This window comes from Symphalangus syndactylus, chromosome 6 (genome assembly GCF_028878055.3).
Source record: "Symphalangus syndactylus isolate Jambi chromosome 6, NHGRI_mSymSyn1-v2.1_pri, whole genome shotgun sequence".
Taxonomy (NCBI): Eukaryota; Metazoa; Chordata; class Mammalia; order Primates; family Hylobatidae; genus Symphalangus; species Symphalangus syndactylus.
In genome coordinates this window covers 53,597,700-53,625,112 of record NC_072428.2, presented here as the reverse complement: position 1 = coordinate 53,625,112, position 27,413 = coordinate 53,597,700, and the positions used below count along the sequence as shown (strand labels likewise).

General features: G+C 37.5%; 1 protein-coding gene across 3 annotated transcripts in view; it reads left to right on the top strand.

The window, feature by feature from the left end:
• Positions 1–27,413, top strand: part of FCHSD2 (FCH and double SH3 domains 2) — a 342,640-nt gene that overhangs the window by 55,435 nt on the left and 259,792 nt on the right. For all 3 annotated transcript variants that reach the window (XM_055282851.2, XM_063641345.1, XM_055282853.2), the window contains exon 3: positions 6,483–6,528. In XM_055282851.2, coding sequence (XP_055138826.1) covers positions 6,483–6,528 — 46 coding nt within the window. The remainder of the gene's footprint in view (positions 1–6,482; positions 6,529–27,413) is intronic.

Below are 27,413 nucleotides of genomic sequence, written 5' to 3'. Positions count from 1 at the left end.
GTTTTTGCACAGGACAGTTGTTGACATGAGGAAATGCTGTAATTAAGAAGTATTGTAATTACCATAAATATATATGTGTAAACATTTTTATATGAAAAGATAGTATACATTATTCTGTACATTTTTTGTTTACCTAACATTAGATCTTCCTATCAAGTTATCCCAACACAATTTACTGATAATTCATCTTTTTTCCCTGAGAATTTTCGGTTACTAAATTTGTAGATATATTTAGATATATTCCTGATTCCTAACTTATGTTTTATTATCTCTGTCTACTTATGTTCCATTACCAAGCTATTTTAATTACTGTCACTTTAAAATTAATTTTTAACATCTGGTAAGGGTAGGCTTTTAAAAAAATACTACTCTTTCTCAGAATTTTTATGGCTATTTTTACGTGCTCGTTTTTCTGTATGAAAATGCTTATCTAGTTAAAGAAAAATACTGTGCTTTTGGATTAATGGCAAAGTTTTTCTCAATCTCCTAGGCCTTGGCAACCACTAATTTACTTTTGTCTCTCTAGACTTGCTTATTCTAGGCACTTTGTATAAATGAAATTCTAAAATATATGGCCTTTTGCATCCGTTTTCTTTCACTTAGCGTAATGTTATTGAGGTTCATCCATATTGTAGCATGTATCAGTGCTTCATTCCTCTTATGGCTGAATAACATTCCATTATATAAATATACCACATCTTGTTTATACATTCATCAGTTGATGGACATGTGGGTTGTTTGCACTGTTTGGGTATTATGAATAATGCTGCTGTGAACATTCATTTCCCAGTTTTTGTGTGGACATGTGTTTTAAGTTTTCCTGGATATACACCTGGGAATAGAATTGTTGGATCATATGCTAATGATGTGTTTAACCAGTTTGGGAATTCCCAGACTGTTTTCCACAGAACCTGCACGATTTACTTTTCCACTAACACTGTATGAGAGTTCTGATTTCTTCACATACTTGCCAATACTTGTTATTGTCTGTTTTATTATAGCACCCATTAATATTTTTTAAAAGTTTTATGAGACAGTCATTCAGAATTTTAGCAAATGCCTTTTCATCTTATATGGAGATTATCAGGTTTCTTCTTCTGTGCTCTCTTGATATATATATGATACATTATAATGAATAGATTTCCAAATATTTATTATGTGAATTTTGAGTAGTTGTTATCCCACATTTGTTTTTTGCTTTAAAACAGGAAATTAGTTGGTAGACAAGTAACATTTTACTGACAACTAAGAATGCCACTGAGAATATTTAAATTAGTTGATATGCACATCAAGGGTACAAAAGTTATTCCTTTTTCTTGTGGACTTCACGTGAATGTCCTTATTTTAAAATGGGTTATATATAAACTTAAAAGGGTAATAAATACATAATTTAAATATTTCCTTTTATCTTTTATGAAATATAAAAAAATCCAACCTTCTACAAAATATATAGGTAGGTTTTTTAGATTTTTTTAAATGGTGAAAGTGTGAGCTAGTTCATTTTAATTAGTCTCTTTTGCTTGGGTATTTGTAGTGGGTAGGGAGATAACATTTGGTAGTGCTGGTCATAATAATTTCTTAGTCCAATTTTAGAAAAACAACATGAGTGTAAAAAAAGTGTGTGTACATGTTTATGAATGTGCATTTATTTTTTAAAAAAGGACTTTTTTTTTTTTCAAACATTGTATGTTTACTAAAACACCAGAGATTATGGAAAGCAAAAGAAGAAAGTAAAGGAAGCCTATAATACCATGACCCAGAGAAAACTTTCATTACTGTTTTAGTACACACACACACACACACACACGTATATATACAATCATGCATTGCTTAATGATGGGGATACATTCTAAGAAGTGCATTGTTAGGCAATTTTGTCATTGTATGAACATCATGGAGTACACTTAAACAAACTATAGCCTACTACACACCTAAGCTATATGATATAGCCTATTGCTCCTAGGCTACAAACCTGTACAACATGTTACTGTACTGAATACTGTAGGCAGTTGTAACACGATGGTATTTTTATATCAAAACATATCTAAATATAGGAAAAATATAACAAAAATATGGTATGAAAGATTAAAAAATGGGCTGGGCAGTGTGGCTCATGCCTGTAATCCTAGCACTTTGGGAGAGCAAGGCAGAAGGATTGCTTGAGGCCAGGAGTTCGGGACCAGCCTAGGGAACATAGCAAGGAATGGAACAACAACAACAATTAGCCACATGTGGTGACATGTGCCTGTAGTCCTAGCTACTTAAGAGGCTGAGGTGAGAGGATCACTTGAGCACAGGAGTTGAAAGTTGAGAGTAAGCTATGATTGCATCACTGCACTCCAGCCTGGGAAAAAGATGAAAAATGGTATTACTGTGTAGGGCACTTGCCATGAATGGAGCTTAGGAGACTGGAAGTTGCTCTGGGTGAGTCAGTGAGTGCCATGTGAATGTAAAGGCCTAGGAAACTAATGTATACTGCTGTAGGCTATTTATTTATTACACTATACAGTTAGGCTGCACTAAATTTATTTTAAAAACTTTTTTTTTCTGAGACAAAGCCTTGCTCTGTTGCCCAGGCTGGAGTGCAGTGGCATGATCTCGGCCCACTGCAACCTCTGCCTCCCGGGTTCAAGCAATTCTCCTGCCTCAGCCTTCCGAGTAGCTGGGACTACAGGCACGCGCCACCATGCCTGGCTAATTTTTGTATTTTTAGTAGAGACGGGGTTTCACCATGTTGGCCAGGCTGGTCTCAAACTCCTGACCTCAAGCGATCCACCTGCCTTGGCCTCCCAAAGTGCTGGGATTACAGGGTAAGCCACCACACCTGTCCCAAAAACTTTTCTTTCTTCAGTAATAAATAAATTAACCTTAGCTTACTGTAACTTTTTTACTTTATAAACTTGTAAATTAAAAAAAAAAGTTTTTGACCTTTTGAAATAACATTTAGCTTAAAACACATATTGTACAACTATATAAAAATATTTTCTTTATATCTTTATAAGCTTTTGACTATTTTTACAAATTTTTATTTTTTTGTACTTTTAAAATTTTTTTGTCAAAAACAAAGACACACATACATTAACCTAGGCCTGCACACTGTCAGAATCATCAATATTATTGTCTTCTGCCTTCACCTCTTGTCCCATAGGAGGTCTTCAGGGGCAGTAACATGCATGGAGCTGTCATCTCCTATGATGCAATGCCTTTTACTGGTATACCTCCTGAAGGAACTGCCTGAGGCTGTTGTACAGTTAGCTGTAGGACCTCATATAATTGGAATCATACAATATTTGTGTGTTTTTGATTGACTTATTTCCCCTTGCATAGTATTCTTAAGGTTCATCCATATTGTAGCATATATCAGATTTGTCTTCCTTTTTAAAGCTGAATAATATTTCATTGTGTATACCACATTGTATTTATCCATTCATTTCTGGGACACTTGGATTATTTCCCTGTTTTCATTTAAGTTACCTAATTTGCTGGTGTACAGTTGCTTATAATACTCTTACAATCTTTTTACTTCTATAGAACAGTAGTAGTGTTCACCACTTTCATTTCTGATTTTGGTAATTAGTATTTTCTCTTTTTTCCTAAGTCCGCCTAGTCCTAGGTAAAGTTTGTCAATTTTGTTGAACTTTCTGAAGAACCAACTTTTGGTTTCATTGATTTTCTGTATTATTTTTCTACTGTCTTTGTTTATCTCTTTTCTAATCTTTATTATTAATATTTCCTTCTTTCTGTTAACTTTGAGTTTAATTTGTTCTTTTTCTAGTTCCTTACGTTGTAAAGTTAGGTTGTTGATCTGAGATTGATCTTTTGTTTTTTGTTTGTTTGTTTGTTTTGAGATGGAGTCTCACTCTCTTGCCCAGGCTGGAGTGCGGTGGTGCTATCTTGGCTCACTGCTACCCCCACCTCCGGGTTCAAGCAATTCTCCTGCCTCAGCCTCCTGAGTAGCTGGGACTACAGGCACACGCCACCACGCCTAGCTAATTTTTGTATTTTTAGTAGAGACGGAGTTTTGCCATGTTGGCCAGGCCTGGCTCAAACTCCTGGCCTCAAGTGATCCACCCACCTCTATCTCTCAAAAGTGCTAGGATTACAGGCGTGAGCCACTGTGCCCAGCCTCATCTTGTAAAATAATGTAAGTATTTGAAGCTGTTAATTTCCCCCACAGCATTGCTTTCTTTTCATATTTACATTTTGCCCACACATAGTTTTCTTTAGTTTTACCATTTTGCCCTTTAATTCTTTGAACATCTTTAAAACCATTGTTTTAGTATCTTTGTTTAGTAGATCTGCCATCAATTCTTTTCAGGGACAATTTGTATTGGCTTATTTTCCCCTTTCAATGGGCCATACTTCTCTCCTTCTTAGCATGCCTTGTGATTTTTGTTGAAAACTGGAGATTTGAATGTAATAATGTGGTAACTCTGCCCTCATTTTTTTTTTCAAACATCAACTTGAACCAGAATACCAGATTTGAGGTAACTCTGCTAATCAGATTCCCCTCCTTGCCCAGGGATTTTTTTTTTAATAGTTAAAAAGTTTTTAAATGTTGTAGGTAGTCTGTACTGAGCTGTGCCTGAAGCGTTAAAATCAGGGCTTCTGAAGTCCTTTGTGAACCTGCACCTTCCCGTGGGTTTGTGTGGTGACTTTTCAATTTCTCCCTTAAATGTGGTTGCTTTAGAATGTCTTGTTCTTCCAGATCTGGCTCTCAAAAGGGGAAAAAGAGAAAAATTAAGGGAGAAGGAAAAGGCATCAGTTCTTTAAATCCTCTGAAAGTCATTTCAGTCAGGAGAGGAACTTGCATCAATGTTGAGGGAAATGCAACAACAGTGGTCACCCCCTCTAGTTGACTCCTAGTTCCAAAATGGTTACATGATTCATTCTGCCAGTGCAATTGTTACCTAGCCTGAGAGTCAGATTCCTGGTGTTTACTAAGCTGCCATCTCCCAGAACCCTCTCTCGTTGCTTAACCTTGAATGCACTGGAGACTTTTTTTTAATAAACATTTAAAAAAATCATGTAGTCTTTGTTTTATTGTATTGGCCATTTGAAGCACTCTTGAATAAGCATTAATCTTTAGGTTTAAAGTGAAACTTCTTCCTTTTGTTATTTTGAAATTAAGAAATTATTTACTCAAAACAAATATAGTAAGATCTTAAACAGTTATATTTTTATATAAGAAATCAAGTCATTTGGTGAATTTAAATGATTTTTAAGATGAGAATTTTGGTTTCTTGCCTTTTTCTTTATTTCAGTGCTTTCCTTTTTTTTTTTTTTCCTACTTCTTACTCTTATGTCTTTGCACTGGTGCAGTGATTTTAAGAGCACTGATTCCTGGCACATAACAGTAAAGTCTTTAAACTCAGGATATTCAAGGTAAATTGTCAGTAGTAACATATTTTGTTGACTCTACAATGCCTATGTTTGTAAGGTACACTGTTATTTTATATACTGTTAAGATGGAGGAAAATACTGACAATCATCATTAAAAGATGCATTCCAGTATCATAAATGTTAATATAGGTAAAGGATGTACTGGCTAAGCGTGTTGGCTCATGCCAGTAATCCCAGTGCTTTGGGAGGCCAAGGCAGGAGGATTGCTTTGAGGCCAGGAGTTCGAGACCAGTCTGGGAAACGTATCAAGACTCCATCTCTACAAGAAGTATTTAAAAATTAGCCAGATGTGGTGGTGTGCACCTGTAGTCCCAGCTACTTAGGAGGCTGAGGTGGGAAGATCTCTTGAGCCCAGGAATTAAAGGCTGCAATGGGCTAGGACCTCACCGCTGCACTCCAGCCTAGGCAACAGAACAAGACCCTCTCTCTAAAAAAAGAAGAAAGAAAAGGGTATACCTTAGAATCTTTGAAATATAATACATGTATGGAAAGTGTGCTCTCATCATACCACAATTTGTAGTGGCCTTGTACATTGTTTTGTAATGCTTATAAAAAAACTGGAGTGAAGGAAACATTTTGAGCATTTTTCATATTCAGAAGCCAATCAAAATTTGATTTTCACTTTGTTTTCATTAGTTCCCTCTTACATTGGTTAAGTCCAGTAAGCATCTTTAGTGTCTAATATATAGTAGCTATTCTTATAACAGTAGCCATCATTTATATAGGTTTTACCGTGTGGTAGGCACTATTTTGAGTGCTTTATGTATTTCAAGTAACTAAATTTTATAATATCCCTATGAGGTGAGTACTGTTATTATCCCCATTTTAGCAAGGAGGAAACTGAGGAAGAGAGAAGTCAAATGACTTGGCCAAGGTCATACAGCTAGTAAGTGGTACAGCTGAGGTCTCTGACTGTAGAGACCATGCTGTTAGCAGTATTCCTAAGCATGTAAAGATGAATAAAATATTGTCCTTTCCCTCACATATCTTAACTAGGCAGTATTTGAAGATGTGTTGATAGATTTACGTTAAATTATTAAGTTATCCTTCTGGTAATTAATTTTTCTTTGTATTTTTAGGACATTCAGTCAGAAGAAGGCTGCTATTGAAAGAGAGTATGCACAGGTAAGCTTGAAATTGGAGGTCCCATCTAGGTATACTAATTTTCCGTGGCTTAAGGACAGAAATGGTTTTTGGAGAGAAGCCATAGTATCCCTATGCCTTCCTTTTCTTGTTATTTCTTTCTTGTTTTTTTTTTTCTGAGATGGAGTCTCGCTCTGTTGCTAGGCTGGAGTACAGTGGCGCAATCTTGGCTCACTGCAACCTCTGCCTCCCAGGTTCAAGCAATTCTCCTGCCTCAGCCTCCTGAGTAGCTGGGACTACAGGCGTGTGCCACCACACCCAGCTAATTTTTGTATTTTTAGTAGAGACAGGGTTTCACCATGTTGGCCAGGATGGTCTTGATCTCTTGACCTCATGATCTGCCTGCCTTGGCCTCCCAAAGTGTTGGGATTACAGGCATGAGCCACCGTGCCCACCCCTTTTCTTGTTATTTCTATCTCATTTTGATCCCCGACTTTGCTGCATTTGAACCATTATAAAGAGGGTTGTAAACCTGGAGGAGACATTATTTACTATATTTGTAAAGTATTTACAAGTATGAATAATAATACTTTTTACAAGTATGTTGATTTATTCTTCTTTATATGCCCCATTCTCTGCAGTTTATGAAAGGTTAATTTTTCATCACACATTTAGTTCTCATTATGACTGTGTTGATAAAGAGTAATAATGCTTTTAGTGGATGACATGGAGCTTTTCCTAGGGAAATTGAAGCATTTCCTTCTTTAATTTTACTTAGACCTTTAGTGGAGTCCAGATTACTAAATGTGACAAGAAAAAATTATGTTGATATATCGTTTTGTGGTTGTATAATAATTAGTAACTACTCTTTCATGTACAAAGATAATTTGATACAATTTGAAAATTTTGACCCTTTAAGCAATTACTTTATATGTGGGGTAGTATTCTGAAATTGTTATTTCCTTCTGCAAATTGTAAAAGTTGTCTTTGTAGCAAAAATTTTAAAATATGGGAGATTGTTAGAAGGAAAAATTAATATACAGTAAATTTTCTACATGGTAACCACTATTGCTGCTACTGTTGTTATTCTCATTATAAATAATGAGAGATTGGGGCATAACTCTTTTAGGCTTTGTCAGATTTTTTAATGAAATTCTAATTTCATTATAGTTAATTTGGTAGCTGTCTGCCTTTATTTTTGATTTGATAATCTTAGAAGAAAATCACCTATTCCTTGAAAGCTAGACAGAACTAATTAATTCATTGGTTCAATCAGTAGTTGTTGAGTGCTTATTCTGTATCAGGTGCTTTACATAATGAATAGCATCAGTTTTTAATATTTCTGTTGAATGCTTTTTCTTTCTTTCTTTTTTTTTTTGAGACACAGTCTCACTCTGTGATCCAGGCTAGATAGCAGTGGTGCGATCTCGGCTCACTGCAACTTCCACCTCCCAGGTTCAAGCGATTCTCCTGCCTCAGCCTCCTGAGTAGCTGGGATTACCGGCACATGCCACCACGCCCAGCTAATTTTTTGTATTTTTAGTAGAGGCTGGGTTTCACCCTGTTGGCCAGGATGGTCTCAATCTCTTGACCGGGTGATCCGCCAGCCTTGGCCTCCCAAAGTGCTGGGATTACAGGTGTGAGCCACCGCCCCCAGCTGATTTTTGTATTTTTAGTAGAGACAGTGTTTTGCCATGTTGGCCAGGCTGGTCTCGAACTCCTGACCTCAGGTGATCCACCCACCAAGGCCTCCCAAAGTGCTGGGATTACAGGCGTGAGTCACTGTGCCCGATCTTGAATGCTTTTTCTATGCCTGTATAATAAATACTAGTAATGATAGCTGACATTTATTGAATCCTTACTTTGTACTCTGCTCTGAGTATTTTATATATGTTATCTGGTTTGATCCTTTCACACCTGTGAAATAGCAACAGTTATGATGCCCTTTACAAGTACACTTTCATACGTGTACACTACATATATATTTATAAAATTGAGATGAAAGTCTATGATACGCTGTTTTAGCCAAGTGCAGTGGCACATGCTTGTAATCCCAGCTAATAGGGAGGCTGAGGCAGGAGACTTGCTTGAGCCCTGGAGCCGGAGATTGCAGTGAGCTCACATAGGACCATTGGACTCCAGCCTGGGCGATGGGAGTAAAACCCTGTCTAAAAATCAAAATAAAAAGAAAGAAAAACAGTCTATGATATGCTTTAAAAATTTTAACACAAAATCAAAATTTTTATATGATATAGTCTTCTGTAACAAGATTTATTTATATATTTATTTATTTATTTATTTTTGAGATGGAGTCTCGCTCTGTCACTCAGGCTGGAGTCCAGTGGTGCCATCTTGGCTCACTGCAACCTCCACCTCCTGGGTTCAAGTGATTCTCCCGCCTCAGCCTCCCGAGTAGCTGGGACTACAGGTGCGTGCCACCATGCCCTCCTAATTTTTGTATTTTTAGTAGAAATGGGGTTTCACCATGTTGGCCGGGATGGTCTTGATCTCTTGACCTCGTGATCCACCTGCCTTGGCCTCCCAAAGTGTTGGGATTTCAGGCATGAGCCACAGCACCTGGCCGATTTAAAGTTTTAATCAAGTAAATAGGACATGTTCATGATTTAAAATGTAAAATAGTACATTAAATTTTATGAAAAGTGAGTCCTCTGCTCCAATCCCAGTCTTTTTCCACAAAGATTAAAAGTGGATGTCTACTTTGGTTCTCCTGGTGATTATTTCTATTTCTTTATTTTATTTTATTTTATTTTATTTTATTTATTTTATTTTTGTTGTTTTTTTGAAACAGAGTCTTGCTCTATCACCCAGGAAAAACTAGAGTGCAGTAGTGCAGTCTTGGCTCACTGCAACTTCTGCCTCCTGCGTTCAAGTGATTCTCCTGCCTCAGCCTCCTGAGTAGCTGAGATTACAGGTGCCTGCCATCACACCTGGCTAATTTTTGTCTTTTTAGTAGAGATGGGGTTTCACCATGTTGTCCAGGCTGGTTTTGAACTGCTGACCTCAGATGATCCGCCCACCTCAGCCTCCCAAAGTGCTGGGATTACAGGTGTGAGCCACCATGCTCAGCCTCTATATCTTTAAATAATATGCTTATAACTGACTCTTTGTCAATTCTAGACATTATCACTTGATTACCTATAATAAATGAGAAACTTACTAAGCCATTCCTCTCCAGCCTACTCTTTTCAATATAATTGTGGCACTATTTTAGTACCTTTGTTACTTTTGTAACTCTAAATGATATATTTAAACTTGGTCTTTTTTTTTTTGTCAAATACATATATGCACATAGATATTTATGCCATGTATCTGTGTGTAAATATGTATGTATGCAGGTACAGTGGAATTACATTTTACAGAGTGGTCAAAGTCAAATTTACCCTTGAAAAATTTCTTTCTTTCTTTTTTTTTTTTTTTTTTGAGACAGGGTCTTGCTCTAGCACCCAGACCGGATTGCAGTGGCACAATCATAGCTTAGTGTAATCTTGAACTCCTGGGATCATGTGATCCTTCTGCCTTAGCCTACTGAGTGGCTGGGACTACAGGTGCATGCCACCATGCCCGTCTACTATTTTTATTTTGTAGGGACAGGGTCTTACTATGTTGCCCAGGCTGGTCTCAAATTCCTGGGTTCAAGTAATTCTCCTGTCTCAGCCTCTCAAAGCACTGGGGATTACAGGCATGAGCTACCGCGCCTGGCTGAAAAATTTCTTTAAATGTCTCTCAAATAGATTATAGCTGGTTTTGTTTATACAATCCTATATAATAATGTATGTAAACTATGTAACATATCTAATAATGCATTTTTAAAATTTTTATAAAGTAATCATATGCAGAAATTAAAATGGTCCAGTGTGTCTCTGCTTGGGACAATCGAGCCCATTTGTAGAGAGCCAGTTTACTGCCTGTTTCTGTTACCTATCACATTTGCCCTTTAGATGATCCTTCTGAGTTCTTCTTACTCTTTAATGTTCTCCCAATTAATTTTCAACTTATTTTCTGAGTATTAGACAAAGATATTTCTGTCTTCTTTTTTTGGTTGTGTAAACATTGTTTTTACTTCTTGTCAATAGTAGAGAAACCTCTGAAATAATTAGCATATTCTTTCTATAGATTTTGCCTGTATGCATTGATTGTTTCAGGCTTATTTTCATTTCCTGTATGGGGACAGGATGTGGTCAGAGAGGACAGTTACATTATTTAAATTATTTACTTCTAGGCCAGGCAAAGTGGCTCACGCCTGTAATCCCAGCACTTTGGGAGGCTGAGGCGGGCGGATCACGAGGTCAGGAGTTTGAGACCAGCCTGACCAACATGGTGAAACCCCGCCTCTACTAAAAATACAAAAAAAAGTTAGCCAGGCGTCGTGGCGGGCACCTGTAATCCCAGCTACTCAGGAGGCTGAGGCAGGAGAATCACTTGAAACCAGAAGGCAGAGGTTTCAGTGAGCCGAGATCACACCACCACATTCCAGCCTGGGCAACAGAGCAAGACTGTCTCAAAAAAAAAAAAAAAAAAAAAAAAAAATTATTTATCTTACCTCTTTTGGCTTAGTGTAGAGTTGAAATTTTGGGGAATAAATTTTAAAAAGTTGAAATATAGCCTATTTATAGTAAGATGGACAAGTCCTTAGTACACTGATAAGTTTTTGTGAACACACTCATGTAACTATTATCCAGATGAAGATAATAGAACATTACCAGCAGGCCAGGTGCAGTAGCGCACGCCTGTAATCCCAACACTTGGTGAGGCCAGATCAGATTGATCACTTTAGACCAGGAGTTTTAGACCAGCCTGGACAACATAGTGAGACCCTATCTCTATAAAAAATAAAAAAAAAAAATTAGCCAGGCAAGGTGACGCATGCCTCTAGTCCTAACTACTTGGAGACTGAAGCAGGAGGATCACTTGAGTCCAGGATTTCAAGGCTGCAGTGAGCTGTGATCGCACCACTGCTCTCCAGACTTGGTGACAGAGTGAGACCTTGTCTCTAAAAAAGAACAATCCCCTATCCCCCAAGAACATTATCAGGGCCCCAGAAGCAGTTAATATTCATACCTTTCAATGGCAACCAGTACTTTTTTTTTTTATCAGAATAGTTGTTATTTTTGGATTTCTAATGTTTGAGCTTAAATGGCATCATAGAATATGTACCCTTCTGTGTCTGATTTCTTTCATTAGTCAGCTTTTAAGCTTCATGCATGTTGTTGCATGTAGTAGTAGTTCATTCTTTGTTGTGTCCACTGAATGAATATATCACAATTTATACTGATAGAGAAAATTCCTATTGTTTTTGTTTTGTATGATTTTTGACTAGGGCTTCTATACAAAGGTTTTATACATGTCTTTAAGTGGACATATGAACATATCTCTCTTTGGTATATGTATAAGGGTAGAACTGCTAGGTCATCCGGCATGTGGTATGTTCTACTTTAGTAGATACAGCTAGTTTTCCAAAGTGACTGTACCAGTTTACATTCTCACCAGCAATGTATGAGAGTTCCAGTTGCTTCATATCTTTGCTAAAGTTTAGTATTCTCTAAAATTAAAAAGACTGACATTTTGATGAGTATATAGTAGTATCTCATTTTCTTTTTAATAAGCTTTAGAAAAATTGACATATACATACAGAGAAGTGTACAAGTCATAATTATGTAGCTTCAGGAATTTTCAAGGCAAACACATCCATATAACTAGCACCCAGTCAAGAAACACATTAACAGCATCCCAGAAATTCTTCTTGTTCCCTACCGTTACTGCCCTCACTCTTACTCAAGGAATCTACTATACTGACTTAAAAAAATAGCTTTATTGTTATGTAATTGATACACAATAAGCCACACAATTCATAATTTGATAAATTTTGGCATGAATATGTACCTGTGAAACTAGCATCACAAGCAAGATAATGAACACATCTGTAAGCCCCCAAAGTTTTCTTGTGTATCCTTATAATCCCTCTCTCCCAGCTGGCTTCTTCATTTAGCATTAACTATTTTGTAGTTTATGTTGTTGTGTGCATCAGTATTTCATTTCTTTTTATTGCCGTGTAGTATTCCATTGTATGGATATACCACAGTTTATCCATTTTCCTGTTGATGGACATGTGAGTTATTTCTGTTTTTTGAGTATTATAAATAAAGTTGCTATAAACATTTGTGTATGGATAAGTGGTTTCATTCCTCTTGGGTAAGTGGAGTGGAATGGCTGAATCATTTTTAACTTTTTAAATAACTGCCAGACTGTATTCCAAGGAGTTTGTTCCCACCAGCTGTGTATGTGAGTTCTAGGTGCTCCATGTCTTCCTCAACACTAGATATAGTTAGTCTTCTTAATTTTTGATATTGTGATAGATGTGTAGTAGTATTTATTGTGGTTGTAATTTGTATTTACCTAATATCTAATGATGCTAAGCATCATTTTCATGTGTTTATTTGCCATCTGTATATATTCTGTGGTGAGGTGTTTGTTCAAATACTTTATTGATTTTTTTAAAATTGGGTTGTTTTCTTAATTTATTTTTATTTTTATTTTTTATTTTTATTTTTTTCTTTTAGACAGAGTCTCGCTGTCGCCCAGGCTGAAGTGCAGTGGTGCGATTTCGGCTCACTGCAGGCTCCGCCCCCGGGGGTTCACGCCATTCTCCTACCTCAGCCTCCCGAGTAGCTGGGATTACAGGCGCCTGCCACTTCGCCCATCTAATTTTTTGTATTTTTAGTAGAGACGGGGTTTCCCTGTGTTAGCCAGGATGGTCTCGATCTCCTGACGTCGTGATCCGCCCGCCTTGGCCTCCCAAAGTGCTGGGATTACAGGCGTGAGCCACCGTGCCTGGCTGTTTTCTTAATTTTTAAAGAAACATTATTATTAAAGTTTTCAAACATATGTGAAAGTAGAAGGAATGAGCATAACACACTTTTTTTTTCTGAGACAGAGTCTCGCTCTGTTGCTCAGGCTGGAGTGCAGTGGCATAATCTTGGCTCACTGTAAGCTCCACCTCCCGGGTTCATGCCATTCTCCTGCCTCAGCCTCCTGAGTAGCTGGGACTACAGGTGCCTGCCACCACGCCTGGCTAATTTTTTGTATTTTTAGTAGAGACGGGGTTTCACCGTGTTAGCCAGGTTGGTCTCGATCTCCTGACCTCGTGATCCCCCCATCTTGGCCTCCCAAAGTGTTGGGATTACAGGTGTGAGGCACCGCGCCAGGCTTAGTATAACAAACTCTTATTAGCTATCAGCCAGCTTCTGCTAGTATCAATACATTACAAAATTTGTTCATTTACAGATTCCCACCTGCTATCCCTTGCTGGTTACTTTAAAAAATACTTTTATATATACTTTTAATTTACATACCATCAATGATTCATCTATCTTAAGTATATAATTAAGTGATTTTTAGCAAACATACAGAGTTATGCCATAATCAGCACAATTCAGTTTTAGAACATTGCCATTATTCCAGTTCATTTCCTGTGCCTGTTTGAAGTCAGTCTCTACATTTATCCTGAGCCCAAAGTAACCATCAGCTTTATGTCTCTATAAAATTGCCTCTTCTGGACATATCATACAAATGTAATCATATGGTATGTCTCCTTTCTTGTCTGTCTTCTTTCACTTAGCAGATATTTTTGAGGTTCTTACATGTTTTACCATGCATCATTAATTTATTCCTTTTTATTGGTGAGTAGTGTTTCTTGGCACGAATATATAACATTTTGTTTATCCATTCACCAACTGGTGAACGTTGGATTGCTTCCCATTTTCCCAAGTTTCAAATTTGGTTATTAGGTATAATGCTGCCTAATAACCATATTAGTCTTTATTTAGACATGTTTTCATATTTCATATTCTAGTCTTTATTTAGACATGTTTTCATATTTCTTGGGTATGTACTAAGAGTGGAATTTTCACGTCATTTGGTGATTTTATGTTTAACATTTTTTTGTTTGTTTTTGAGATGGGTTCTCACTCTGTTGACCAGGCTGGAGTAAAGTGGTATGATCATGGCTCACTGCAGCCTCGACCTCCCAGGGCTCAGGTGATTCTCCTATGTCAGACTCCCAAGTAGCTGGGACTACAGGTGTGCACCACCATGCCTGGCTAATTTTTGTATTTTTAGTAGAGATGAGGTTTTGCCATGTTGCCCAGGCTGGTCTCGAACTCCTGGACTCAAGCGATCCACCTGCATTGGCCTCCCATTGTGATGGGATTACAGGCGTAAGCCACCGTGCCTGGCCCCCGTGTTTAACGATTTTTTCTTTGTTGATTTTTTTTTCTTTTGAGACAGTCTTGTCAGTGGTGTGATCTTGGCTCACTGCAAACTCTGCCCCCTGGGTTCAAGAGATTCTCATGCGTCAGTCTCCTGAGTAGCTGGGATTACAAGCACGCACCACCACTCCCAGCTAATTTTTGTATTTTTAGTAGAGACAGGTTTCGCTATGTTGGTGAGGCTGGTCTCGAACTCCTGACCTCAATGATCCGTCCTCCTTGGCCTCCCACCATGTTTAACTTTTTAACAAATGATCAAACTGTTTTCCAAATTGACTGTATAATTTGCATTCCCACTTTGCATCGTGTTTGCATTCTCGTTTTGCAATGCATGAAGGTTCTAGTTCTAGTAATGTCCTAGCTAATACCTGTCATTGTCTGTTGTTTCTGATTGTAACAATCATAGTGGCTATAATCAATCATTATGAATGGTGCCACTGTGAACATTCTTATATGTATCTTTTGGTGACTATATGAATGTGTTCTATTGAGCATTTACCTAAGGAATGGAATTGTTGTGTCATAGGTTATGTGTTGTTCAGCTTTAGGAAATATCATGAAATGGTATTCTCAGGTGATTATTGCAATTTACAATCTTGTGAGCAGTGAGTGAGAGTTGTTATTGCTTTAAATCCTCAGCTATACTTGGTTTTGTCTGTGGTTTTCGTTTTAGCCTTTCTGGTGAATATATGATGGTAAAGAATTGTGGGTTTGATTTGCACTTTCCTGATGATTAATGAACTAGAGGAACTTTTCATATCTTGATTGGGCATTTAAATATTTTGTGTTATTAAGTGCCTGTTAAAGCCTCTTGTTGGCTTTTCTCTTATTGATTTATAGTCTTTCTTTCCCTGCCTCCCTCCCTCCCCACCGTCCGTTCGTCCATCCTTGGGACAGGGTCTCACTCTGTCGCCTAGGCTGGAGTGCAGTGGCATGATCCTAGTTCACTACAGCCTCGAACTCCTGAGCTGAAGTGATCCTCCTACCTCCGTCTCCCAAAGTGCTGGGATTACAGGCATGAGCCACTGTGCCCAGCCAGTTTTACTATCTCTTTATACGTTCCAAATTTGACTCCTTTGTCAGATGTATGTATTACGGATATCTCTGTCATCTCATGTGGAAATGTTTTGTTTGGTAGCTTTTTATCTGTTAATGGTTTCTTTTGATGAAAACAAGTTTTTAATTTTAAGGCAATATATATTTTTTCTTTTATATTCAGTGCTCTCTTTATGTCGTACTTAAGGGTATATTGCTATCCTAAAGTCCACCTTGAGGTGTGTTATGCAATGTTCTGGAATTTTTATTGTTTAATATTTCACATTTAGTTCTGTGGTCTTTCTGAAGTAAATTTTCATATGTGGTATTGTATAGGGGTGAGGATTTCATTTTCTATATGGATATTCAGTTGAGGAAGCATATTTTATGCTTGCACATATTTTATACTTGCACACATAAGTCCTTGCACATACAGAGTTTTATTCTATGATTTTATGTAGTCTTGCAAGCATATTTTGTGCTTCCTCAACTGAAAATCCATATAGAAAAGTTTATTTTTCTATATGGATTGAAAAGTTTATTCCCCCTGACTGCACTCCAGCACTGTATTGAAGTGATACTTTGTGGCACATTAGTTAACTGTGTATGTAAGTCTGTTTCTGGACTTTTTATTCTAGTCAACTGACCTATCTTTGAAATATTTTTTCCCAGTATCACACTGTTTTAAGTACTTTGTCTTTATAACAATAAATCTTGATATCTGTTAGTTTAAGATCTTATACTATTATTGCCCTTTACATTTTCTTATACATTTTAGAATCAGTTTGTTAATTTCTCCCATATGCTGCCTGATATTTTGATTGGACTTGGTTTGAATCTTTAAAGTCAATTTAGGGGGAACTGGTATCTTAACAATAACAAGTCTTCTAGGTACTGTGGATATAGCAATGCTCAAAAAGGAAAAAAAAAATCCTTGCACATACAGAGTTTTTATTATTTGATTTTATGTGGTCTTCCAGTTAAATATATTAACTTCTTTCTCTTCAAAGCCACTTATATGGCATTATGGCCAACTGGAAAAGAATGACTTTTATAGAAAAAGAATAATTTTATAGAATTATTACGAGGGATGTATATTGTTATCCTCTATGCAAAGGATTGATTAACTAAAAAGATTGAGTATTTATGAGGTTTACAGAGCATACAGATGAGCCATCCTAAAAGAAAAATATTGTGAAGGAAATTAATTCGAGTGGGATTGATCGTATGACAGCAATTTGAAAAATTTTACCTCAAGCACATGCGAAGTAAACTTGTATTACCTCTTTAGGGCGATGTTGGAAGAAAGAAAGAAAATAATATTGCAAAACCTTACTTATATAATTGGAGGAATTCAGGCAGTGAACTTTTTCAAGTGCTTGGTAGTTTCAGTTTCCTACAAGAGTATTAATGTTTTATTTTTAAGTATGGTTCGTGAAGTTCACTTTGTAATTCTCCAGAAGTAACAGATGTATTGCATATCTGTTTCTACAAATGACAAATGTATCTGTGAAAACAGAAGTCATATAAGAATAACTGAGCAACATTAAATATTAGGGAAAAATCAAGTCTAGCTTCTGACTGCAATTAGCTAACCACTGAGGTGTTGGTAAAATCATTTGCAGTACTCTAACTGAAATTGCTACAGGCAAGTTCTGTGTATTAAAGTACTTCCTGTAGTCTTTGGCAGAATGCTGCTAGTGAAGGAAGGATACAGAAGGTTACTGTGGCTGGAGAGAAGGAGCAGGAAAACATTGTGGACTTTAAGGGCGGCTCCTTGCTTAAAGACAAACACAGAGTAAACACAGACATGTTGGCAAATACCCTGTGGTATTTATACTGTTGCACCTAAAATTTTTTGCTATTTTTATTCTTTTAAGAAATAAAATTATGAAGACTTGGGCATACTATACAAGAAGTTAGTGTTATGTGCATGTGGTGGGAGTTCTTTTTTGGTGAATTTCATCTGCATAGAAACTTAAAAATGTAGCTTAATTTAGTGGTGTGTGGTTACCTTTCTGTCTAATGCTATTAGAGATTAATGGTGAATATATTTGGAGCTTTTCTTTCTGCCAATCTTGTCCTATAAAGCGAATAAGGAGACAGGATAACTATCACAATAGGAAGTCCACCAGGGCAAAATTGAGTATTATTTTCTGTGGCCTGTTTTGTAAATTACTTTTTAAAATCTTATTGTTTATTTTTATTTTATTTTTCCTTATAACAGTGTTTAGAAATTCATATAGAAAGAAGAGCAGTTGGATTCCTCTCTCAAAATAGTTGGTACAGTTTGATTTTTAAGTTTTTAAAAACTTCATTAAAGGAAGAAATGGTGGCTATAATTAAATGTTAGTACTCTTGGGGACATAGATTTGCTAATAAGTTTCACCTTTTCATGGCTATTCAGTAGCACATCTCATAAAGGTGTTGAGGGGAAATAATTGTTGATGCTGATCCCCATTATTTTCCTCCCCAAACCTTCCGTTTCTATTAATTAATTTAGTGGTTAGGCCAGAATAAAACGGAGTGGAGAGAGGGGAGAATTCAAACTAGATCTGTGACTTTGAACCTTTTGTGTGTGGACATGCCTGTTTTTATTTTGGCTCCTTTTATACAGGACGTAGTGGTCTGAGTATGTCTTCACTCATTTGTTGTTTACCTGGTCCCACTGGTTGAGTTTGAGTCCCCTGCCCTGACCACTGATCACAAAATAAGATTTTTTAAAGGCACCTCTGTCTTAACCTCTCTATATCAGTTTATGCTGGGGACTCTTTCTCTGTATTATGGGTTAAAGAACATATATTAAGATCGTGTGTCAGGCACTGTTCTAAGCACTTTACATAGATTAACTCGTTTATGTTTTCCCAATAACCTTTGAGGGATACAGTAGTTACTGTTATTCCCATTTTACAATTGTGGACACCAAGACAAGAAACCTGTGTTTCACTCTGTCCATTTCCCTCCCTTCAAATAATCTACTACTGGACACTTTTTTTTGTCTTTGTTTTGAGATGGAGTCTCATTCTGTCGCCAGGCTGGAGTGCAGTGACTTGATCTTGGCTCACTGCAACCTCTCCCTCTTGGGTTCAAGCGATTCTCCTGCCTCAGCCCCCCGAGTAGTTGGGACTACAGGCGCGCACCACCATGCCCAGCTAATTTTTTTTTTTGTATTTTTAGTAAAGACAGGGTTTCACCATGTTGGCCAGGATGGTCTCAATCTCCTGACCTCGTGATTTGCCCGCCTCGGCCTCTCAAAGTGCTGGGATTACAGGCGTGAGCCACCGCACCCAGCCCTGGACACATTTTAAGAGAGACATTGGCAGTCTGAGGTGCATCCAAAAGAAGATGACCAAAGATGGTGGTGGGGTTGGAAATCATGCTTTTTGGGAAAATGGTCGAAGAAACTGCATTATTTTCAACAGCCTCCATTATAGATTTCATGTGTATGCACGTGAATTGAATTTGACTAGCTTTTTGTAACTCTGAAGTGCAAAACTAGGAAGAGGGAGTAGAGAGATCAGGATGACAAAAGGTATTACCTAGTTAGAGCAGCTCCAGAATAGAAGAGACTGTGTCTTCCAAAAGTGTTCTAGTAAAATAATCGGTAGATCATCTTTTAGTAATATTGTAGGAGGCATTTATGTAAAACATTTTTCTCCTTAAAAGTTTTTGTTTAATGTTTCCAATTGCTTGTAGTATTATAAGACAGATAAAACATGTGTGAAGGCCCTTCCCATCTGAAGGATGCCAGTTTGCAACTTCTGCTTTAATTGTTCTAGGTTTTACTTCTGAATCAAACGGAATTCTTAGTTTTCAGACCACATTATTTTCACTCCCAGCAGACTGCTTTTACTGAGGTATGCTTAAACCTCACTTAACTAACCGCTGAGGTGTTGGTTAGTTATTAAGTGAATGGTGACTCTCTGAGGTCACCATTCACTTAATAACTTGTTCAATTTCATTTTTTTAAAAAATTTGACATTTAGGCCGGGCATGGTGGCTCACGCCTGTAATCCCAGCACTTTGGGAGGCCGAGGTGGGCAGATCACTTGAGGCCAGGAGTTCAAGACCAGCCTGGCCAGCATGGTGAAACCCCATCTCTACTAAAAATACAAAAAAATTAGCCAGACATGGTGGTGGGCGCCTGTAATCCCAGCTACTCAGGAGGCCGAGGCAGGAGAATCGCTTGAACCCGGGAGGTGGAGGTTGCAGTGAGCCGAGGTCCTGCCACTGCACTCCAGCCTGGGCGACAGAGCGAGACTCTATCTCAAAAAAAATAAAAGCAAAAAACCCTGACATTTATCAAGTATCTCCTTTACGACTGGCATGATGCTAGGTTCTAGGGATGTCAAGAGAAGGTTGGGATATATAGGCTGTTTAGTGCTGGAATGTTATCAGTAAAACAGAGTGGTATGAGATGAAGCTGAGGAGCACACAGGGCCTATGCCATATAAGAGGCTTGTAAGAAATAGCCTTATGAAATAGACTACACTTATAGGGATATTGTTCTGGAGATTGCTTTCCATGTCATTAATAGACCATTATATGAAGGCTAGGAACATCTTTGTTTACCCTATATTTTCTTCTTGGGACAATGAAATTCTTGTTACTGATAAGTTTCCTTTTTTACTTTTGCCAGAAATTCTTGTTACTGATAAGTTTCCCTTTTTACTTTCGCCACCTGGAAATTCAGTTGAAAATTCAAGCCCATGTATGTGCATTCTAACTTTCTACCTGGTTTCGATCTATTACTTGATGTAATTTTCTGTGACTCTGTTTTTTTACATATTTAGTTATCGTTTTATATATAATCTGGTAAGTGATTTAGATTCTTTGTGGAATGAGACCAGTGTATCATTTATGAATCTAGATGTTTTATTTACCTTGCTGGTACCCAGAGTCATTTGTCATTTGTTAATCTGGGTCTCTTGCTTTCCTTCAATTCTGGAAAGAATTTAGTCATTATTTCTGCAAATATTGCTTCTTCAACATTATTTGTATCTATCTTTTTTTAAAGTTTTAATTGTTATATCTTGGATCCTCTTAATCTGTTTTCCATGTCTCTTGGTTTTTTCACATATTTTTAATTCTTTGCTCTTTGTGCTATGTTCTGGATGAATTAACCAGTTTGAACTTCCAACTCACCAATTGTCTATTTAACTATGTCTATTTGAGGGTTTTATCTTATCTATTGCTTTGTTAGTGATCATATTCTTTCTAGGATTTTTGATTAGTTCTTTTTAGATATGTGTGTATATATGTATGTATGTATATATGTTCTTATACCAGTTTTTGTTTCAGTTCTGTGTGTTTTTGTAATTTCTTATTCTTTTAAAATTAAAAATGATTTTTAAATTTCTCTTTGGATAGTAATTTTGTAGTCTTTTTTTTTTTTTTTTTGAGAGGGAATTTTGCTCTGTCACTCAGGCTGGAGTGCAGTGGTGTGATCTCTGCTCACAGCAACCTCTGCCTCCAGGGTTCAAGTGATTTTCCTGCCTCAGCCTCCCGAGTGGCTGGGACTACAGGCGCGTGCCACCACGCCTGGCTAATTTTTGTATTTTTAGTAGAGATGGGGTTTCACCATTTTGGCCAGATTGGCCTCAAACTCCTGACCTCAGGTGATTAGCCCACCTTGGCTTCCTAAAGTTCTGGGATTACAGGCATGAGCCACCATTCCTGGCCTTTTTTTTTTTTTTTTGGAGATGGTTTTGCTCTGTCATCAGGCTAGAGTGCAGTGGCAAAGTCATGACTCACTGCAGCCTCGACCTTCTTTACTGAAGCCATCCTCCTACCTCAGCCTCCCAAGTAGCTGGGACTACAGGCACATGCCACCACGCCCAGCTGATTTTTTTTTAATTTTTTTTTTTTTTTTTTTTTTTACTTTTTGTAGAGATGAGGTCCCACTATGTTGCCCAGGCTGGTTTTGAACTCCTGGGCTCAAGCAGTCCTCATGCCTCGGCCTCCCAAAGTGTTGGGATTACAGGCATGAGCCAGTGCACCTGGCCTGAAGTCTTTGCAAAGAGTTTTATGTATAATTAACTTCATCTGTACCAAATGTGTGTTCCAATTGTTAATTTTTTAACTGTATAAAAACTGATAAAACTTTAAACCAAAAATATATAAAGGAATCTAATTTTAGTTCAGCTTGTGTTTTCATAGTAACTTTTTTTTCTCAACTTTTTTTTAACTTCAGGGGTATATATGCAAGATGCGCAGGTTTGTTACATAGGTAAATTTTGTGTGCCATGGTGGTTTACTGTACAGATCACCCAGGTATTAAGCTCAGCATCCATTAGTTATTCCTCCTGATGCTCTCTCTCCGCCCCCCCTGCCCCCCGCCCCCAGCCACTGCACAGCTGTTCAGTGTGTGTTGTTCCCCCACCATGTGTTCTCATTGATCAGCTCCCACTCACAAGTGAGAACATGCACATAATGGCATATTTTTAAAGAAGAAATTATTTCTTCATTTATTTTGGGTACTGATATGGTTTGCCTGTGCCCCCATCCAAATCTCATCTTGAATTGTAGTTCCCATAATTCCCATGTGTTGTGCAAGGGACCTGGTGGGAGTTAACTGAATCATGGGGGCAGTTTCTTCTGTGCTGTTCTCGTGGTAGTGAATAAGTCTCACGAGATCTGATGGTTTTATAAGGGGAAACCCCTTTCACTTGGTTCTCATTCTCTCGCGTCTGCCACCATGTAAGACATGCCCTTAGCCTTCTGCCATCATTGTGAGGCCTCCCAAGCCATGTGGAACTATCAGTCCATTAAACCCCTTTTTCTTTATAAATTACCCAGTCTTGAGTATGTCCTTATCAGCAGTGTGAAAATGGACTAATACAGGTACCTCATAAAGGTCCTTGTAAGACTGTTCTAAATGATTTCCTGTGACATGATTTTGTATTTCAATTGCTGGAATATTGGTTTAAAGCTTCATTTTGAGAGGTAGGGTTTTTTGGTTTTTTTTTTTCATTCCGTTCATTTTCTCTGTGCTTATCCTTCTCTGTCTGATGGTTTTGCACTTGTCCCTTTTCAGCTCCTAAGTCTTTAATGTAGAGCCAGGTCTTATAAATGCTTCAGGGATCTTGAACATGATGATATTGGGGATATGGCAGACCTACCACTGAACTAGTGGGGAAGTTCAGTTGTTTTTTATTCAATTTAAGAGCATGCCTATTTTCTTTCTTTCTTTCTTTCTTTCTTTCTTTCTTTCTTTCTTTCTTTCTTTCTTTCTTTCTTTTATTATACTTTAAGTTCTGGGATACATGTGCAGAACGCGCAGTTTTGTTACATAGGTGTAATGTGCCGTGGTGGTTTGTTGCACCCAACAACCCGTCACCTACGTTAGGTATTTCTCCTAATGTTATCCCCCTTCTAGCCCCCAATCCCTGACAGGCCCTGGTGTGTGATGTTCCCCTCCCTATGTCCATGAGTTCTCATTATTCAACTCCCACTTATGAGTGAGAACATGCGGTGTTTGGTTTTCTGTTCTTGTGGTAGTTTGCTGAGAATGATGGTTTCCAGCTTCATCCATGTCTCTGCAAAGGACATGAACTCATCCATTTTTATGGCTGCAATGGTATTCCATGGTGTATATGTGCCACATTTTCTTTATCCAGTCTATAATTGATAGACATTTGGGTTGGTTCCAAGTCTTTGCTATTGTGAATAGTGCCGGAATAAACATACATGTGCATGTGTCTTTATAGTAGAATGATTTATAATCCTTTGGGTATATACCTGGTAATGGGATCTCTGGGTCAAATGATATTTCTGGTTCTGGATCCTTGAGGAATCGCCACACTGACTTCCACAATGGTTGAACTAATTTACACTCCCACCAATAGTGTAAAAGTGTTCCTATTTCTCCACATCTTCTCCAGCATCTGTTGTTTCCTGACTTTTTAATGATCGCCATTCTAACTGGCATGAGATAATATCTCATTGTGGTTTTGATTTGCATTTCTCTAATGACTAGTGATGATGAGCATTTTTTCATACGTCTGTCGGCTGCATAAATATCTTCTTTTGAGAACTGTCTGTTCATATCCTTTGCCCACTTTTTGATGGTTTTTTTTCTTGTAAATTTGTTTAAGTTCTTTGTAGATTCTGATATTAGCCCTTTGTCAGACAGACAGATTGCAAAAATTTTCTCCCATTCTGTAGCTTGCCTGTTCACTCTGATGATAGTTTCTTTTGCTGTGCAAAATCTCTTTAATTAGATCCCGTTAGTTTTGGCTTTTGTTGCCATTGCTTTCGGTGTTTTAGACATGAAGTCTTTGCCCATGCCTATGTCCTGAATGGTATTGCCTAGGTTTTCTTCTAGGATTTTTATGGTCCTAGGTCTTATGTTTAAGTCTTTGATCCATCTCGAGCTGATTTTTGTATAAGGTGTAAGGAAGGGATCCAGTTTCAGTTTTCCACATATGGCTAGCCAGTTTTCCCAACAACATTTATTAAATAGGGAATCTTTTCCCCATTTCTTGTTTTTGTCAGGTTTGTCAAAGATCAGTTGGTTGTAGGTGTGTGGTGTTATTTCTGAGGCTTCTGTTCTGTTCCATTGATCTATATATCTGTTTTGGTACCAGTACCATGCTGTTTTGGTTACTGTAGCCCTAATTTGAAGTCAGGTAGCGTGATGCCTCCAGCTTTGTTCTTCTTGCCCAGGATTGTTTTGGCTATGCAGGCTCTTTTTTGGTTCCATATGAACTTTAAAGTAGTTTTTTTCCAATTCTGTGAAGAAAGTCAGTGGTAGCTTGATAGGGATAGCATTGAATCTATAAATTACTTTGGGTGGTATGGCCATTTTCATGATATTGATTCTTCCTATCCATAAGCATGGAATAGTTTTCCATTTGTTTGTGTCCTCTCTTATTTCCTTGAGCAGTGGTTTGTAGTGCTCCTTGAAGAGGTCCTTCACATCCCTTGTAAGTTGGATTCCTAGATATTTTATTATCTTTGTAGCAATTGTGAATGGGAGTTCACTCATGATTTTTCTCTCTGTTTGTCTGTTATTGATGTGTAAGAATGCTTATGATTTTTGCACATTGATTTTTTGTATCCTGAGACTTTGCTGAAGTTGCTTATCAGCTTAAGGAGATTTTGGACTGAGATGATGGGGTTTCTAAATATGGAATCATGTCATCTGCAAATAGAGACAATTTGACTTCCTCTCTTCCTATTTGAATACCTTTTATTTCTTTCTCTTTCTTGATTGCTCTGGTCAGAACTTCCAGTACTATGTTGAATAGGAGTGATGAGAGAGGGCATCCTTGTCTTGTGCTGGTTTTCAAAGAGAATGTTTCCAGTTTTTGCCCATTCAGTATGATATTGGCTGTGGGTCTGTCATAAATAGCTCTTATTATTTTGAGATACATTCCATTGATACCCAGTTTATTGAGAGTTTTTAGCATGAAGCGCTGTTGAATTTTGTCAAAGGCCTTTTCTGCATCTGTTGAGATAATCATGTGTTTTTTTTGTGATTGATTCTGTTTACATGATGGATTACATTTATTGATTTGCGTATGTTGAACCAGCCTTACATCCCAGGTATGAAGCTGACTTGATCATGGTGGATGAGCTTTTTGATGTGCTGCTAGATTTGGTTTGTCAGTATTTTACTGAGGATTTTTGCATTGATGTTCATCAGGGATATTGGCCTTAAATTTTCTTTTTTTGTTGTGTCTCTGTCAGGCTTTGGTATCAGGATGAAGCTGGCCTCATAAAAGGAGTTAGGGAGGATTCCCTCTTTTTCTATTGTTTGGAATAGTTTCAGAAGGAATGGTACCAACTCCTCTTTGTACCTCTGGTAGAATTTGGCTGTGAATCGATCTGGTCCTGGACTTTTTTTGGTTGGTAGGCTATTAATTACTGCCTCAATTTCAAAACTTGTTATTGGTTTATTCAGGGATTCGACTTCTTTCTGGTTTAGACTTGGGAGGGTGTATGTGTCCAGGAATTTATCCATTTCTTCTAGATTTTCTAGTTTATTTGCATACAGGTGCTTATAGTATTCTCTGGTGGTAGTTTGTATTTCTATGGGATCAGTGGTGATATAAGAATATCCCACAGAATATCACCACTGATATAAGAATATCACCACTGATCCCACAGAATCAGTGATATCCCTTATATCATTTTTTATTGCGTCTGTTTGATTCTTCTCTCTTTTCTTCTTTATTAGTCTGGCAAGCAGTCTATCTATTTTGTTGATCTTCTCAAAAAAATAGCCCCTGGATTCATTGATTTTTTTTTTGAAGGGTTATTCTTGTCTCTGTCTCCTTCAGTTCTGCTCTGATCTTAGTTATTTCTTGTCTTCTGCTAGATTTTGAATTTGTTTGCTGTTGCTTCTCTAGTTTTTTAATTGTGATGTTAGGGTATCAATTTTAGATCTTTCCTGCTTTCTCTTGTGGGCATTTAGTGCTATAAATTTCCCTCTACACACTACTTTAAATGTGTCCCAGAGATTCTGGTACGTTGTGTCTTTGTTCTCATTGGTTTCAAAGAACATCTTTATTTCTGCCTTCATTTCATTATATACCCAGTAGTCATTTAGGAGCAGGTTGTTCAATTTCCATGTAGTTGTGCGGTTTTGAGTGAGTGTCTTAATCCTGAGTTCTAGTTTGATTGCACTGTGGTCTGAGAGACTGTTATGATTTTCATTCTTTTGCATTTGCTGAGGAGTGTTTTACTTTCAATTATGTGGTCAATTTTAGAAAAGTGTGATGTGGTGCTGAGAAGAATGTATATTCTGTTGTTTTGGGGTGGAGAGTTCTGTAGATGCCTATTAGGTCTGCTTGGCCCAGAGCTGAGTTCAAGTCCTGAATATCCTTGTTAATTTTCTGTCTCATTAATCTGTGTAATATTGACAGTGGGGTGTTAAAGTCTCCCATTATCATTGTGTGGGAGTCTAAGTCTCTTTGTAGGTCTCTAAGAACTTACTTTATGAATCTGGATGCTCCTGTATTGGGTGCATGTATATTTAGGATAGTTAGCTCTTCTTGCTGCATTGATCACTTTACCATTATGTAATGGCCTTCTTTGTCTCTTTTGATCTTTGTTGGTTTAAAGTCTGTTTTATCAGAGATTAGGATTGCAACTCCTGTTTTTTTTTTTGCTTCCATTTGCTTGGTAAATATTCCTCCATCCCTTTATTTTGAGCCTATGTGTGTCTTTGCACATGAGATGGGTCTCCTGAATACAGCACACTGTTGGGTCTTGACTCTTTATCCAATTTGCCAGTCTGTGTCTTTTAATTGGGGCATTTAGTCCATTTACATTTAAGGTTAATATTGTTATGTGTGAATTTGATCCTGTCATTATGATGCTAGCTGGTTGTTTTGACCATTAGTTGATGCAGTTTCTTCATAGTGTTGATGTTCTTTACAATTTGGCATGTTTTTGCAGTGGCTGGTACCAGTTGTTCCTTTCCATGTTTAGTGCTTCCTTCAGGAGCTCTTCTAAGGCAGGCCTGGTGGTGACAAAATCCCTCAGCATTTGCTTGTCTGTAAAGGATTTTATTTCTTCTTTGCTTATGAAGCTTAGTTAGGCTGGATATGAAATTCTGGGTTGAAAATTCTTTAAGAACGTTGAATATTGGCCCCCACT